General features: G+C 44.1%; 2 protein-coding genes across 2 annotated transcripts; both read right to left on the bottom strand.

The window, feature by feature from the left end:
• Positions 1-478: 478 nt before the first annotated feature.
• Positions 479-3,685, bottom strand: MRPS26 (mitochondrial ribosomal protein S26). The gene is made up of 4 exons (XM_074276678.1): positions 3,389-3,685; positions 1,610-1,747; positions 1,312-1,435; positions 479-773 (listed from the first exon to the last, which is right to left on the bottom strand). Exons 1-4 carry the CDS (start codon positions 3,670-3,672, stop codon positions 642-644), a joined length of 678 nt encoding a protein of 225 aa, XP_074132779.1. The 5' UTR covers positions 3,673-3,685; the 3' UTR covers positions 479-641.
• Positions 3,686-8,399: 4,714 nt separating this feature from the next.
• LOC141546300 (progonadoliberin-2) lies at positions 8,400-13,925 on the bottom strand. The gene is made up of 4 exons (XM_074274001.1): positions 13,821-13,925; positions 10,886-11,040; positions 10,513-10,572; positions 8,400-8,641 (listed from the first exon to the last, which is right to left on the bottom strand). The coding sequence occupies exons 2-4, from the start codon at positions 11,015-11,017 to the stop codon at positions 8,606-8,608; spliced, it is 228 nt and encodes a 75-aa protein (XP_074130102.1). The 5' UTR covers positions 11,018-11,040; positions 13,821-13,925; the 3' UTR covers positions 8,400-8,605.
• Positions 13,926-16,043: the final 2,118 nt, after the last annotated feature.

Below are 16,043 nucleotides of genomic sequence, written 5' to 3'. Positions count from 1 at the left end.
GGTGGGATTCTCCTGAGAGCAGACGAAGCACAAGCCAAGATCTGCTCCCTGTCCACCACCCCTTCCAGGCCAAGATTTGGGGCCAAAGACCCCTCCCTACTCTGAACCCCACATGTGGGAGCCTTCCCTGGACTCAACAACAGAGGCTTCATGGGTTTAGGAGCTGGGAGTTTGTCCCATCTCCAAAGAGCAGAGGCTGTTTGTGGCTCCAGCCTTAAGACTCAGGGAAGGTGAGATTTCTGCCCACCTCTGGCACTCATTTTGATAAATCTCTTGTCCTTTTGTGCCAAAGATTCCCTCTGTGTAAGGAGGGGGTTAGATCTGATGGTTACTCCTGGTCCTGAGGACAAGGATTTGTCTAAGGAGAGTGAGGGTCAGCAGAAAGGTCAAGGGGGGGAGGGAATGAGGGGGGAGAAATTATGGGGAAGACGCCCCTGCCCTCGGCCCAGAAAATCTGAAAAAGATCAGGAGGCTTACAAAAGAGGCATCATCCCTTTATTCTGTAAACTGTTTAGTCCTTATTTCTCAATAAGGAGGCCAGGTAAAGGCTGGAATGGGGGTGGGGGTGGAAGAGAAAGACAGGAGCTCCTGGAGCTCCAGCTGCCACCCTTCAGCTCTGGCAGCTGCCATGACTGGTACCCCTAAGTCCCACGGGGGGGTCGAATCACATGGCCCTCCTTGGTAAGGGCCCAATTGTAGTTCTGAGGATTGTTGAGGGCGGCTTCAATCTTCTCCTCTAAGTTATCCTTAGTAATGAAAGTTTTTGCATCTTCCTGTTGGGGACAAAAATGGCAGAATCACAGAGGAGAACTGAGGCAGAAGGCAGGTGCCCTGCCAGCCTTTCCCCTGGGTAGGAATGCTGGGCACCCACCGGCCTTTGGCTGGATACCTCTAGCAATGGGGTGCTCACTAGCTAGCAGGGCAGCGAGTTCCACCACTGGACGGCTCTCCTAGAATATCTCTTCTGAATGTCCAACAATGTTCAGTCCCTCTCACTGCTCCTGTTGTCTCAGGCCAAGCTTCTTCTCCCTGCTAACCTGTGGAGGGCAGCTTCCCCTTCCCTCCTTCAGCTAAATGGCCCCAGACATAACACCAAAGAGTCAGACCTTTGGCACCTGGGTCCTTCTCACAGACACCTAAGGGAGGAAGGGCCATAAGGCCAGAACCCCCTGAAATGGGCAGAGGAGTGACACCTCCTGAGCACGGAGCTGCAGAGCTCCAAGCCTTCTGGCCAGCAGAAGATCCCTCCAGGAAGCTGCCAGCATTAACCCACAGGCCTGGACAGGGCCCACATTCCAAGCTCTGGCCCACCTGCAACTGCAGAACTTCTTTCTCCTTCTCGCGGAGAAAAGCTTCCATTTCTTGGGCCTTCTGCATCTCCTCCTGTGCCCGAAGCCGCTCCTGCTCCTGCTCTTGCCGCTGAAACCTGGAGATCCTATAGTGAGGGGGTCCATAAAAGCATGAGGTTTCTCTAACGGGCTCCTGTGTGCTGACATGTCAAGACAGAGCCAGGCCAGGGGTCCCCTTGTCTCTCAGGTGAGACTTCCCTCCCACCCTTGTGCTAAGGCGGACCCGGGGACCTCCAGAATGGGCAGAAGCAGCTCCTCACCTCAGTGCCTGCTGCCGAGCATTCTCTGCTTGGTTCCAGGCCATGAGCTGCTTGTGTTCCTCAGCATCCTGTATAGCTTTCAGTCTCCCATATTTCTCTTCATATGTTTTTTTCCAAATCTCCTCCATGAATTCAAGCCTGGGGTTCATAAATCTGGTATCAAAAGTCACTTCTGGGAACCATCCCTTTCCTCCCTGTCCTCCAGAGCAGTGAAATCCATCTCGAATTGCAATCGGGCCTCTAAGCCACAAAGAAGAATCCTTGCAAACCACATATTGCCATTCTCTGCGTCCTACGGCACTTATTTCCCCATTCTCCCCATGCCTACAATGGTCTCTTCCATCTCTCTTCCATGTTTTCAGATGCTTGAAAATTTATTCCTTTGAGATCTTATTTCAAAGAAAATATGATATGTTTAGGTTAATAGGGAAAAGAACTGACCCTGTAACCTCCCTCCCTTACACACACACACACACACTTTCTGTTTTCATCCTGACTGATGAACAAAGAGGAAGAATAATTGAAACTGTTCTAGGATTTTTTTTTTTTGGACGATTTATCTTAGTTTTGCTAAAATTCTTTTTAAAAAATAACATTTTGAGGGTATTTTATTTTTCTAAATACATGCAAAGATAGTTTTCAATATTCATCTTCAAAAAACCTTGTGTTCCATATATTGTATCTAAATTATACTGTAACACATGTAAAATGTATGGGATTGCCTGTCATCTAGGGGAGGGAGTAGAGGAAGGGAGGGGATAATTTGGAAAAATGAATACAAGGGACAATGTTATAAAAAAAAATTACCCACGCATACTGTCAAAAAATTATAATTATAAAATTAATTTTATAAAATCCAAAAAATAAGAAACTGCCAAGAACTTTAAAAATTAAAAAAAAAAAACACCTTGTGTTCCATATTTTTCTCCCTCCTCCCCCTCCCTAAGACAGCAAGCAATATGATATAGGTTAAACATGTGCAATTCTTCTAAACATTTCCATATTCCTCACGCTGAGCTGTCACACACACACACACACACACACACACACACACACACACACACACACACACACAGAGCAAACACGGCAGTAACAACTAAAAGGTGAAAACGTTCCATCTCATAGTTGTCTCTCCGGATTTTCCATTATCTACTTCTTAAAATTCGGGAACCATCTCCCGCCCTCTCCTTGCAGCAGCGTGCTATATCCGGAGCTCAGAAAGACCTATATTTTCACGTTATGTCAGACGCTCCTCAGTTTGATTCTGAGCAAGTCTCTTAAATAGATGAGAGGATAAAAAAAGAACTTATTAAATGCTTATTGTGTGCCAAGCCCCACGCTTAAATGCTGGAGATACACAGAGAAAAATTAGATTAGTCTTTGCTCTCAAGGAATTAAAATGCTAAGAGGGAAAGTTAAGTACTCTTAGCAGTCAGTTTCTTCATCTGTAAAATGGGTACAAAAACATCACCCACTACCTCAAAGGGCTGTGGCGCATAATAAGAGTTAGTGCAAACCTTAAAAGGGATATATATGCACACTGCACTTACAGTTATCAATTACTGTTATTAAAAGCGCCTATCTTTGTATTTCATGTACTGGGGCAAAATACCTTCCTAGAAAGAACTTAACGAAAAGTTTGGGGAACTGACTCCCCCTCAATACCCATCTCCAAAGTCTTAGCCCCTTCTCTTCCCCGAGGTCTGACAGGGAGGCTGAGGCCCCGCCCCCAGCGCAGGCTCTTTCCTCCCCAGCTCGTGCGCGGCCCCTCCTCCATACCTGAGCGCGCGTACGATCTGCCTGTAACTCTTGTAGCGCTCCGTTAATAAATACATCTCGACGGGATCTACGGGGGTCGGAGTTCGCAAGCGCCCGATCTTGGACTTGGCGGGCGGGTCATGGCGGCTCTTGCGGCCTCGCGCGGGCGGCAGCAGTAGTGGTAAAGAAGGAGCCGGGGCCGGAGGCCTGACCGAGCGGCCCAAGCGGCCTACCGCTCCGAGCATGGCCCTAGCCGCGAGACATTCTGGGACAGCGAGTCTGACCTGTCTCCTATCCCTGCGCATGCTCGAGACTTATCCTGCCCACCAATCGTCGCTTTCCGTACGGTCCAGCGTCTCATCTCTCGCCAATCAGCGTCCTGCCTCCATTCACCAATCGTCACCTTCCGTGCGCCTCTGCGACCGCCCACGTCCATTTCCTCCGCCCTTCGCCAATCATTGCCCCGTCCTTCGAAAGTCTCCTCCTCCTCCCGCCGATCGCCCCGCCCTAGCTTGCCCCTTTTAACTTCGGGCAAGGCGGTGACAGTCTGCGGATGACCTCGGTAGAGGACCAACTGCGGCTGTTCCCAGGCTGCAGGCCTTACGTTAGCCCCGTACCGTGTGACTCTGTGGCTCCCTGTGCCTTCTAGGACCACGTATAGCACCTTCTGTAAGGTCCTTGGTTTTATTACCCTTACACCCCACCGCGGTCCTGCGGTCGGCGCATTTGCCAGTCTCCCGCTTCCGGGCGTCTGCACTGACCGGCTCCCGTGCCCGGGACACCCTTCCCTCCTGGCTGCCTCCGAATCTCAGCTAACATCCCGCCTGCTACAGGAAGCCTTTCCCGAGACCACTTCCCAGTGAGACTCAAAACCGAGATTTAAGGCTTTAAAGCTTGAAACTTTGGGACACCCCTTATATCTCGTACCCACATAATGCTGTCTTTCCCATGTCTCCCTGAGGAAGGAGGGTTTGGGTTCCCCTCCCCCTCCGTTTTCCCCCCTGAATATCTTAGCACAGCGTCTGCCTGACAGCGCCTACAGCGAGAAGGACCGAGGCAGCAATAGCTCCTGCTGCCATCGGGCAGCCCCGCTGTTTCCAGTTTCGCGTCCTGGGTTCAAATGACAGACCTTCTACTTACTGGCAGAAAGACTGGATCTTCCTGGCCCCGTTTCCTTAGCCATACAGGGAAGGAGCTGGATTGAGTTACGACGTCCCGGTGTCAGTCAGTCATCAGGCCCTAGGCTAAGCGTGGTAGCTAATCCAAAGACTTCGTGCATTTTTAAGCAATTGAAGCCTTAAATCCCATCCCCAGCTCTGCCTCATTTATAGAGGGGGTGTCCAAAACAAACAAAAACAAAACCCCGAAGGAGTAAGCTTCAGGACCCGGAGGCAAAGGATTTCTGTCATGATTATATGTATTCTGCTTTATGCATTTAAAAACATTCTGAGAAATGGGGCCACAGACGTCACCACACTCCAAAAGGGGCCTGGGGGGGGGGAAAGCTGCTTTAGGGCTTGACTTTTTTGGGGTTTCCCCCTTGCTTTAGCCGCACACTTGGATCACACATTTCTTACATAGTATTTTGTACACGGCCATTGTTGGCAACATGTCCCATTCTGTTTATGGCCACCACACAGCTCTCCAGTGCACTGGATCATGGGTAATGTTTATTTTCTAAGGAGTGTGCTGTTTCTTATTTGCAGCTATATCATATTATTAGAAGAATTATAGAGTTTGAAAAAAGAGCTTTGTGACAGGCTCCCCTCAGAGTCACTGGAAGCACTGCCCATTCCTCAAATACAACCTAACTAGTTGTTTCTTCTGTTCTGGGCCCACTTTATTGCCCGTGCAAGCTCTATATCTATAGCCATCTATATACTTATGCTGGACTTGTGCAGCTGGACACAAGTCTAGACATGCTTAATTTTTTGATTTTTCCCTTTTAGACGGTCAGGCCCATCTCTCCAGAGTGTTCACAGATCTCACTGAAAAGGTTTAGGAGTTTTCTAGAACTCGGTACAATCGATGAAATGCCAGCCACAAACGATAGAATGTGGAGGACCTCACCCCAACAGGCACTCTCTCCACAAGAAATTCTCCATTACAATTCAGAATACATACGTCAAGACACACAGTTCCCTGTTGTAAGCTTCCCTTGGAACTGACAGTCTAAAGATTCTTTGAATAAAGATGATCCTAGAGTTGGTTGCATTCACCTAGGAATTTTGTGGAATATTGCTGAGAGGCAGCCTTTGAGGATTAGTGTATGGGTCGGAATCAATGTTTGTTGAGGTCCCTTCCAAATCTCAGGTTCTGTCCAGGCTGTGCAAACAGCTGCTGCCTGGGAATCCTTAAGGACCATGGAGAGTGCTAAAAGCATTAAGGATACATTCATTCATGTATATATGTGTGCATCAGTCCTGTTAGCTTTATGAAACACGTCTCCCAGACAACTGCCCTGGGAATTAGGTAGGAATCACAGCTCTTCACCACAGAGTGATCCTCAACCTGGCTCCAGCAGCAATTGCTCCCAGTGGATCAGCCGCCCGATGAATCCACTTAGGCAGTGTGGAACCAAGGAAAGAGCACTGACTCTGGAGTTGGGAGACTTGGGTTCAAGCCCTGCCTTTGTGGCCTCAGGCAGTCATTTAACTCCTATGGGCCTCAGTTTCTTTGTCTGCTAAATGAAGGGGTTGGCTACTTCCAGCTCTAATTTATAAGTCTATAACCCAGAAGCACAGAGTCCAGAAAGTACTAGATGCCACAGAGGGAGCAATAACATAGTTAAATGGGAAAAATAGATGGAAGTTCCAGAGAAGCAGATTTTATGTCAATATAAGGGAAAGCTCCACAGAAATCATCTGAGGGGGCTGCTGAGCCATGACTACCTCTGTATGAGTCACTCTTGAGTCACTACAGTGATTGATTAGCCTGGTGAAAGCTAGTGTGGTGGGTTATTTCCTGAGAAGAAAAAGAAGGCCTTTTTACCAGGAGAGAGCAATAGTGGAGGTGGTGGAGGAGGAAGAGCAACTCATTCAATTTAATTCACCGGCCAATCAATTAGCATTTATCAAATACCTGCTATGTGTCAGGTACTGGGCTAAGCATTGGGGATCCAAAAAAAGGCAAACAATTGTTCCATTTCTCTAGGAGTTCTCAGTCTAAGGAAGGGGGGAAACAAAAGGCAAACTATGAGGTGTGATTAGAAATAATCACAGAGGAAAGGCACATTTGGAAAAGGTTTTCTATAGCCCACTTTCTTTTTTCTTTTTCTTTTTTAATAATTTTATAACATTCTTTGACAGTACATATGCATGGGTAATTTTTTTTACAACATTATCCCTTGTACTCCTTTCTATTCCGAATTTTCCCCTCCTTCCCTCCACCCGCTCCTCTAGATGGCAGGCAATCCCATACATATTAAATATAGTATATCCTAGGTACAATATATGTGTGCAGAACTGAATTTTGTTGTTGTTGCAAAGGAAGAATTGGATTCGGAAGGTAAAAATAATCTGGGGAGAAAAACAAAAAATGCTCACAGTTTACCCTCATTTCCCAGTGTTCCTTTTCTGGATGTAGCTGATTCTGTCCATCATTGATCAATTGGAATTGGATTAGCTCTTCTCTATGTTGAAGATATCCACTTCCATCAGAATACATCCTCATACAGTATCATTGTTGAAGTGTATAATGATCTCCTAGTTCTGTTCGTTTGACTCAGCATCAGTTGATGTAAATCTCTCCAAGCCTCTCTGTATTCCTCCTGCTGGTCATTTCTTACAGAGCAATAGTATTCCATAACATTCATATACCACAATTTACCCAACTATTCTCCAATTGATGAGCATCCGTTCATTTTCCAGTTTCTAGCCACTATGAAAAGAGCTGCCACAAACATTTTGGCACATACAGGTCCCTTTCCCCTCCTCAGTATTTCCTTGGGATATAAGCCCAGTAGTAGCACTGCTGGATCAAAGGGTATGCACAGTTTGATAACGTGCACTTTCTTAAAGGTTATATAACTTGATGTGGGGTGGGAAAATTATGATTTATTATCAATAAATGTTTGTTTTACATACCTATTTTATATGCCTCATGAAAATTTCTCAGAGGGAAAAGGGGTTACTAGTGGAAAACATTTCAGAAGCACAGAATGTAGGATTTTAGCTGGGACTTGAAGAAAGCCAGGAGCAGATGAAGCAGGAGAGAATGATGGGTAGAGCAGTTAGTGAGAGAACACATTTAGTTAGGAGATGGCATGTCTTGTTGGAGAAACAGGGAGGAGGTCTGTCACTAGATGGCAGATCATGAACACTGCAGGATGTAAGGCATAGAAAAACAAGGAGGAAAAAAGCACCAATTTATGAAGTGCTTTGAGAGCCAATGAGAGAATTTGCTATTTGATCCTGGAAGTGATAGAGAGCCACTGGGGTGAATAGGAAGGTGCCATGGTTTAGGAAAATCATTTTGGGAGCCTAGTGGGAGATAGACTAGAGTGGGGGAGACTAAGCAGATGCTATTGTAATAACCTGAACCAGCACAGTGGGAGTGACAGAGGAGAGAAGGGGGCTTGTAAGAGAAATGTTGTGAAGGTAGAAAGAGAGGCTGATTGGATATGGCTGGGGTAGGGGTGAGAATAGGGATGGGGTAAGAGAGTGAGAAGCTGAGGAAGACATCTAAGTTTTGAGCTTGGGAGACTGGAACAATAGTGGTACTCTCAATAGTAATACAGAACTTAGGGAATGAGGAGAATTTTGGGAGAAAGATAATGAATTCACTTCTGAATGTTGAATTTGAAACATGCAGAGGACATCCAGTATGAAAACTAATAGGTAAGTGGAAAAGGGAGAATGAAGGTTGAGAGACACGGTAGGGTTGGGCAAGTAAATCTGACTCCATCTACGGTGATTGATTGCCTGGTGAAAGCTAGCATGGTGGGTTACCTCCTGAGAAGATAAAGAAGGCCTCTTTTATAGAGATCATTGAAATAATGGGAAATGACAAGATCACCAAATGAAACAGTATAGAATATTAAGACATTTATTAATTAACTACTTTGAGCAATACTTTGGGGCTACAAAATGTGACCTGGCAAACCCCTGTCCTTAGGGACTTATAGGAAGAGAGTATAGACATTAATAATGATAACAGACAAGGAAAGGATTTTGGGAACCCCCAGAAGCTGAGGGTGAGGTATCTGCTGACATCCTGGGGGAAGGGTGGTGGGCTGGGTCACTTCTTCTGTTGTTGTTGGGCCAGAATATCAGCCTGCAGAGAAGGAAGAGAATAACACCAATGATATTAATGAAAGCAAGATGTTGATGTGTTGTGTGGATGGAAAACTAGCCTCCTTGGAGCTGGGTCCTAGATTCAAGTGCTGTCTCTGACACTCATAAGCTGCTTGACCCTAATCATGTCCCAACCTTCCACTGCCCCCAAGCTTCTTCTGATGAGGTACATTACAATGGGCAGAAGGAGTTTCCTTCCTCAGAAGTTCACTCAACTAATGAAAACAAGGCAAATTTTGCTCCTTGAGGAGTTTTTCAATTTGTAAAGGACTTTACTGTTTTCAAAGTACTTTCACATATACAATCATCATAATCTTTAGGGGTTGTTATTAGTATAGGCATTCTAGGTGAGCAAATTCCTTCTACCCCAGTCTCAGTTTCCTTATTTGTAAAATGGTAATAACAATGGCACCTGCAGGAAAATGGAAAAGAACTTATATGTTCTAAAATATTTATAGCAGCTTTTTTTGCGGTGGCAAAGAACTGGAAATTGTGGGGATACCATCAGTTGGGTAATGGCTGAACAAATTGTGGTTTATGATTGTGAAGGAATATTATTCTGTTATGAGAAATGATGAACAGGCTGATTTTAGAAAAACATGACTATGCATAAAATAATAGAGTGAAATGACCACAACTAAGAGAATGTTCTATATAGTGGCAGCAATACTGTTCCAAAAATAAATGTGACCAACTAAGTTATTCTGAAGTATTATACATACTCTAATTGTCTAATTGTGCCACAGTTTCCTTTTATTGTTCTGCCTCAGTTTCCCTAATTGTCCTGCCTCAGTTTCCTTAAATTGTTCTACCTCAGTTCCTTGAATTGTTCTGCCTCAATCCCCCTGGTTGCAACCCCCCTTTCCTGTTCATTAGGACTGAAATAATGAGGATTGTGGAGATCTGGCCACTCTGGCCTTCTAAAAGAGTCATAAACTGTAAATGTTTAATCCCAGATAAAGGGGAGTTCAGACATCCTGGCTCCTAAGTCCTCCAAAGTTATCAAAAATTTATGGTCCTCACCCTCTACACTGTCAGAACCAGAATGATGGTCCATCCCTGGATATTCCCGAGTTTAACAGTGTTCGGACTCCATCCTTTTCTCTCCCTGATCTTGGAGCCACATATAAAATTCATTGGAATCTCACATTCAAGGCTGAATTCTTTGAGACAAAAGTCTAGTTCAGCCCTGGAGACAGAATAGATTCTGCTCTGCCTCCTGACTATCTCTCCTTCTCAGAAATTCAAATAAAATATTTAAAACTCTCATCTCTATCTTGTTTCAGTTTTTCTGGCATTACATAATAGACTACAAAGGAGTTACGTAGGAAGATGCTATCCACTTCCAGAGAAAGAATAATAAATAGAAATACACATAGTATAGTTTCTCTCTCTCTCTCTCTCTCTCTCTCTCTCTCTCTCTCTCTCTCTCACACACACACACACACACACACACACACACACACACACACACACACACACACACACACATACACACACACACACACACACACACACACACACACACATTAAATGGGGGATTTCAGAGGACTGAATGAGATAATATGTGTGAGAGAGCCCAACCTCCTAATTTTTACATGAGGAAACACTCAGAGAAGTCAAAGAAGTTGTCTGAAGTCACACAGGGGACTTCTGAACCCAAATCCTCTTTGGTTGGTCTGGGCTTTCTTTCTCTCATCTGAGTGGGGAGATTCTACTTCCTCACTTAGGAGGATGGGGCTAGATAAGGGATGGATGACGCAGTAGAAGTCTATTTTCTTTGTCTCAAAGGGCCTTGGGAGAGCAATGGTGGTCAGGATAGGGCCTGGAGGACTCAGGGCGTGCTCTCACCAGCAGCGTCTTTAGCAGGGACCTCTCACCCCCATCCCACGACTTCGCTTCTTCTGAGACCTGAGCAGAGAATGGAAAACCGAGATGAATGAGGCTGTTTTTCCTTCTTTCCCATTGACAGGGAAAGGATCCTAGGTCCCATGAAAGCTTTAGAGATGGAGTGGGAGAAGGGCTGCCCTCATCCATAGTTCTGACCTCCCCAGGGAGATGAAGGTGGTTCCCGGCCCAGGCTCCTGTAGGTGAGCTTTGGGTCAAGATACCCTTGGGATATTATCTTTAACCCCAGACCTTCTACCAGTGGAGAGGGACCCTGTGGGAGCTGCAAGGCAGAGGAAGCAGAGATAATGAAGAAGGAGAGATGCATTTAACTTACCTCTAGGCTTGGGCTTCCATCTAAAGCTCTCTTCCCCCCAGGATACCAGCCATGGGACCAATGTTGAGCATAAGAAATCTGGGTCCCCAGAACCAGCAGTGCTAAGAGCAGGAGGGGCCGAAGATAAGACATGGCAGAGATGTTTTCCGGGTGGCCTGGAGGATGGGACAGAGGGGCAGAAGACAGTCACCAGGCTTGCTTCAGCAGCCTATAGAACCTGTTGCTGAATGGACCTGAATCAAGTTCTTGTGGATGACTAGGAACTGTTGCTTTCTCATTTGTAAAATTTCATTCTCTCTATCACGGGGTTTTGAGGCAAGAGCAATTTGTGTATCTTGAAGCACTATAATAATACAATTCCTCTGCAGGAGCATTTACATGTACCTTTCTTCTAGTCAGCCTTCCATCTCCAGGGAAGCCAACTTAGACCGTACTTTGTTTTTTTCCATCAATTTAAAAATCTGCTTGCTGTCCCAGTCTTCCTCCCCCACCTCTTGGGGGGGGAAGCCTAAAGAACTATAAACAATATAGAGTAGTGAATAGAATATTGGTCTAGTCAGGAAGTCATGGGTGCAAATCTTAGTTCAGACTTTGCTAGCTGTATGGCTCCAGGAAAGTCATTTAACCCGTTGCCTTAGTTCCTTCATCTGTAAAATGAGGATGACAATAATATCATCTACCTTTCAGGCTTGTTGTGGGGGCAAAAATGAGATAAATGTAAAGTATTTAGCACAATACCTGACATGTGATAGACACTGTGTAAATGTTAGCTGTTTGTTATTATTACTAAATTTCTCTTTTCTTCCTTAAATGGGGGAACCAGACTGGACATCTTAGGGAATCTCTTCCAGCTTTAGGTATGTGATTTTACAAAATCCCTACTAGAGGTGAAGGGAGTGAGCTTATGTTGCTTTTAGAAGAGAAGGTGAAGGAAAGTAATGGATTCATGGCAGAGATGGGGATCTGGGAGTAAATGAAGGGGAGACTGATTAGATTTCTCCAATCCATCCACCTAGCAGTAATCAAAGTGATTTTTTTCCTAAAGCATAGGTTTAGCCAAGTCCTGCTCTTGCTCAGTAAGCTCCAGTGGCTCCTTATTAATTCTTGAATCAAATATAAAATCTTCTGTTTGGCTTTTAAAGCTCTTCATAACATGGCTCCTTATACTTTTCCAGTCTTCTTTTTTAAAATAAGTTTTTGCTGATTTAATTTTTTTTACATCACCACAGTTTTCCCAAGTATTCTTTGCCCTTTCTTCCCTAGCCCAAAGAATCATCCCATAAAGTAGTATTTTTTAAGACAAAAATTGAAAAAGAAGGAAAATCTAACATAAGAAATTAATGTATCCAAAGTCAGAATCTTTTCATTCTTTTTATATTTTACTCCCTCTCAGCAATCTAATCTCATCTTCTGAAGGGAATCTTTCTCAACTCCCCCAGTTACAACTCCCTTCCTCACTGAATGTATCTTTTCAATTACTGTCTCAATATCTATAGTTATATACATATCTGCTCCTTTAGAATGTTCTGGGAGGTCAGGGGTTTTTTTTTTGGCTTCCTTTGAATCCTAATACTTAGTACAATGCCTGCCATATGATGAAGTTAATAGATGCCTGTCTGACCTCCATGGAGGGAAGCCACTAACTCTTTCCACCGAAGTCCATTCTCCTTTTGAAGATCTCTGATTTCCTAGGAAGTTTTTCTTTATATCAACCCTGCATTTGTCAATCTGCTTCCCTTCCCCAAGCCCACCTTGATTTCCAAGTTTCCTTAGTTTATAGTTCTGTCTTCAGGGGCCAACCTGAACAAATCCAATCCTTCACACAATAGCTCTTCACATATATTAAGAAAGTTATGATTTCTTCCTAAATTTCCTTCTCCCCAAGGCTTTAAATGTCATGTCTCTAGTCCTGTCCTATTCTCCTGATCCTCTTCTGAATGTTCTCTGGTTTATTTATCGGTGATCTTCAGAGTAGGACCCCAAACTGAACCCAGTACATACCAGATGTGGTCTCCCAATGTCAGCGTAAAGCTGTGTGGTACCCTGTTTGGTTCTAGACATTAGAACCCTCAATTCAGTCTAAGATTGCATTAGTATTTTTGATTGTTGTATCCCATGATGCATCTTCTCAAGTCACAAAGTGAAATTAAAACCCAGAATATTAAAGCTGAGGATCTCAACCCCAATGTCTTTTGCACTGGAAGCAGGAGGACAAGGAGTTCCTTTCACCAGTCAACTATTCATTCCCTGACAGAGGGGCTCAGGGGTGAGGAACAGAAATATTGTCAAAGAAAGTTCTGTTGCCCAGACCAGAAGAGAGCATGCAAAGAGATGCATCAGGGTAAACAGTCATGATGAAAAAAGCAGGTGCTTGGCTATTTTTCCAGGGCAAGGAGACACAAAGGTATCAGGGAGGGAGAACCTACAATTGGAGAATGAGAAAGTACTAGTTTCTCATCTTTTTGTCTCTGAAGAAACTGCTTCCCTCTTCCTCTCATTAAGCTTTCCCCCAATTGATAAAGCAGAAAAGGGTTAAAACTTTAAAATCTAGAGAAAAGACTTGTCATCAGAAGCACTGGATAGAAAGGGAGGATGTTTGGGGGGAATGAGAGGAAATAAGGAAAGCTTTGGAGCAAGGAGAAAGGAGAGAGATAGAAGAATCCCAAAGAAAGGAGAGATCAGGGGAAAAGGGGGAAAGTGAATGAGGAAGGGGAATTCCTACATCAAGGGGAGAAGGGACAGGCAATAGGAGAAGCCCTATGGGAAAAGGGAAAAGAAGATTGGGATAAATAGGAAAAATATAGAGGAAAACCAAACTTGGAAAGAAGAGGGAAGAGTTGTAGGTGAGGGGCTGTTTCCCTTCATTAGGAAAGAATAGAAAATTCAAGGATCCCAAGGACCTGGGCAAGGAGAAGAAGGCAGCAAATTTACTTACCTGAGAGTGGGTTCAGACTGGTGGCTTTGGTACTAGCAGCAGAGACTCAGACTCCAGGACTGAACACTGGGAGTTTTTATTTAGGACTGGCTCCACCCTAATTTCCCTTCTTCTCCCTCTCCCTCCCCACTCTATTTGCTGGGCTGAAACAGAGAAGGTGAAGAGAGGGCAGGACAGGCAGACAGTCTGGTCTGGGTCTAGACTTTAGAGGGGCAAGCTCACTCAAACAGCTAGGGGGAGGGATGGAGAGAGGGCTAGAGTAAAGAACATTAGCCATGGGTCATGGGAGTCAGGTAACTTAGTCATAAATTGTCAGAGCTGGAAAGGTTCTTATCTGGGCAAACACTATGAATTAATCACCAACAAGAATTTATCAAATGTGCCTACTATACGCTCTGCACTGTCATTGTACAGATGGGGAAACTGAGGGCCACAGAGGGGAAAGGAGGTATGTTAATCCTGTGCCTGCTTCTCAGATTTGATTTCTTTTGTCAGTGGGAAAATCCAATTTCCCATATTTGAAACCTGGGTTTTGATGCTTCCCTCCTCCCTATGCTACTGTTTTTTGTTACCACCATCTGGACATTTAAATAGCCTCCCAATGGGCCTTTCTGTATTCATTCTTTCCATCCTGCTAAACTATCCCTTGTAAACATTCTCAGAACAATCTTTCTTGGGTGTTTATGTCATTTTTTCTGCTCAAAATTCTCCAGTGGCTCCCTTTCACCCATAAAGCTCAGACTCCTTGGCCCAGGATTCAGACTGACACTGGCCAAACATTTCAGTCTTATCTCATATTGCAGCACTCTTTAGAATCTCCTGTAGAACATGCTTCTCCCCATTATACCTGCATTCTCTTAGCACTTATGGCATTCCATGAGCATGGATGATTTTCCCTTCCCTTTTTCTTCTTGCATCGTTTTCCTTCCTATAAACGTTTACTTCCTATATGATGTATTCTTTGAATTTTATCTTCTTGCCCTTCTTTTCTAACCCTTTTCCCTGAAATAACATTTTATTCTGTAATATTGAATGTATTTACCACATATTATCGCATATTTTCTACATTTATGTCTTATTTCCTTACTAGACTATAAGTTCTACGAAAGTTACATATTATATAATTCTTATTTCTATGACATGTTAAGGTTAAAACATAGTGCTTTCCTCATAACAATGCAATGAGGTAGGTAGTTTAAGTATTCCTTTTTTATTTTACAAATGAAGAAACAGAGGATCAGAGAGTGGGATCCAAAATCACACAGCTTGATCAATATTGGCCCTGGAACGTGAACCTAGATACCTTGACTTCCAGGGCAAACTTGTGGAAGACACAAAGAGGATAAAGGGAACAGGGAGGGAGAATCTACAATTAAGAGACGAGAAAGTACTAGTTTCTCATCTTTCTGTCTCTGAAGAAACTGCTTCCCTCTCCCTCTCATTCAGCTTTCCTCCAACTCCAAGGAGAGAAGGGAAAACTTTTATTACTAAACTGTGTGCTTTTCCCAGGACTAAGCATAGAGCTCTTCAAATAATAGATTTATAATAAATGCTTATTAAGTTGAATTCAAATCATTCCTACTTGGTTATCCCTTTTTTTAATAGCTCCTCAGTGGATAACTATCCTCATTGTGAGAATAGGTTTCAGCCTTTTTATCTTAGTATCTTAGTAGGTAGTTTCTTATCTGTGAAATGGGCAGAGAAACAGGATGAAGCAGTTCATTCCATAGTCATAACCCCTCCATAGACATTCCCTTCTCCACTCATCCTTAGAGAAAGCCAGGATTTGGGGGAGGATTATGAATTTAGGGCCCCTGGGCTAGATTTGCCCCTGGTTTTCTCTTTTTCAATCTAGGGAACCAGGGCTCATGAACAAACAGGGGTCTTCTATTTCTGTCCCCTACAGTACTTCTGTAAGCAATTCCCCAAGCCCATCAAGACTTCAATTAAACAAATATTTATTTAATATATAGGACTCAGTGTTGGAATCCAGGGGAAAAGCAGGAGAAAAATGCAACACAGCCCTTCTCAAAGAACTGACACTATATTATGGACAGGATTTACACAACTAAGTATGGTATAATATCCATAAGGTGAAAATTTGTGGAGGGAGAGGTCCCTTTTAGCTAGGAGGATCAGGGAAGGTTCCATGGGGAAATTGGGCCTTGAAGGCAGGGAAAGACTTCAATATGTAGTAGGGGCACCACTACACCAAGGCAGGCA

Source organism: Sminthopsis crassicaudata, chromosome 6 (assembly GCF_048593235.1).
Source record: "Sminthopsis crassicaudata isolate SCR6 chromosome 6, ASM4859323v1, whole genome shotgun sequence".
Lineage (NCBI taxonomy): Eukaryota > Metazoa > Chordata > Mammalia > Dasyuromorphia > Dasyuridae > Sminthopsis > Sminthopsis crassicaudata.
Note: the sequence above shows the minus strand (reverse complement) of the source record. Positions and strands in the feature narration are given on the sequence as shown.

Excerpts from the sequence above, each read along its gene's own strand:
- LOC141546300 (XM_074274001.1), bottom strand. The coding sequence starts at position 11,017 with ATGTCTTATCTTCGGCCCCTCCTGCTCTTAGCACTGCTGGTTCTGGGG. Across the intron at positions 10,573-10,885 it reads ATGGAAGCCCAAGCCTAGAG|GTCTCAGAAGAAGCGAAGTC; the intron begins GTAAGTTAAATG and ends TTCTCTGCTCAG. Across the intron at positions 8,642-10,512 it reads CCCTGCTAAAGACGCTGCTG|GCTGATATTCTGGCCCAACA; the intron begins GTGAGAGCACGC and ends CCTTCTCTGCAG.
- MRPS26 (XM_074276678.1), bottom strand. The coding sequence starts at position 3,672 with ATGCGCAGGGATAGGAGACAGGTCAGACTCGCTGTCCCAGAATGTCTC. Across the intron at positions 1,748-3,388 it reads CAGATCGTACGCGCGCTCAG|GCTTGAATTCATGGAGGAGA; the intron begins GTATGGAGGAGG and ends TATGAACCCCAG. Across the intron at positions 1,436-1,609 it reads GCTCGGCAGCAGGCACTGAG|GATCTCCAGGTTTCAGCGGC; the intron begins GTGAGGAGCTGC and ends CCCTCACTATAG.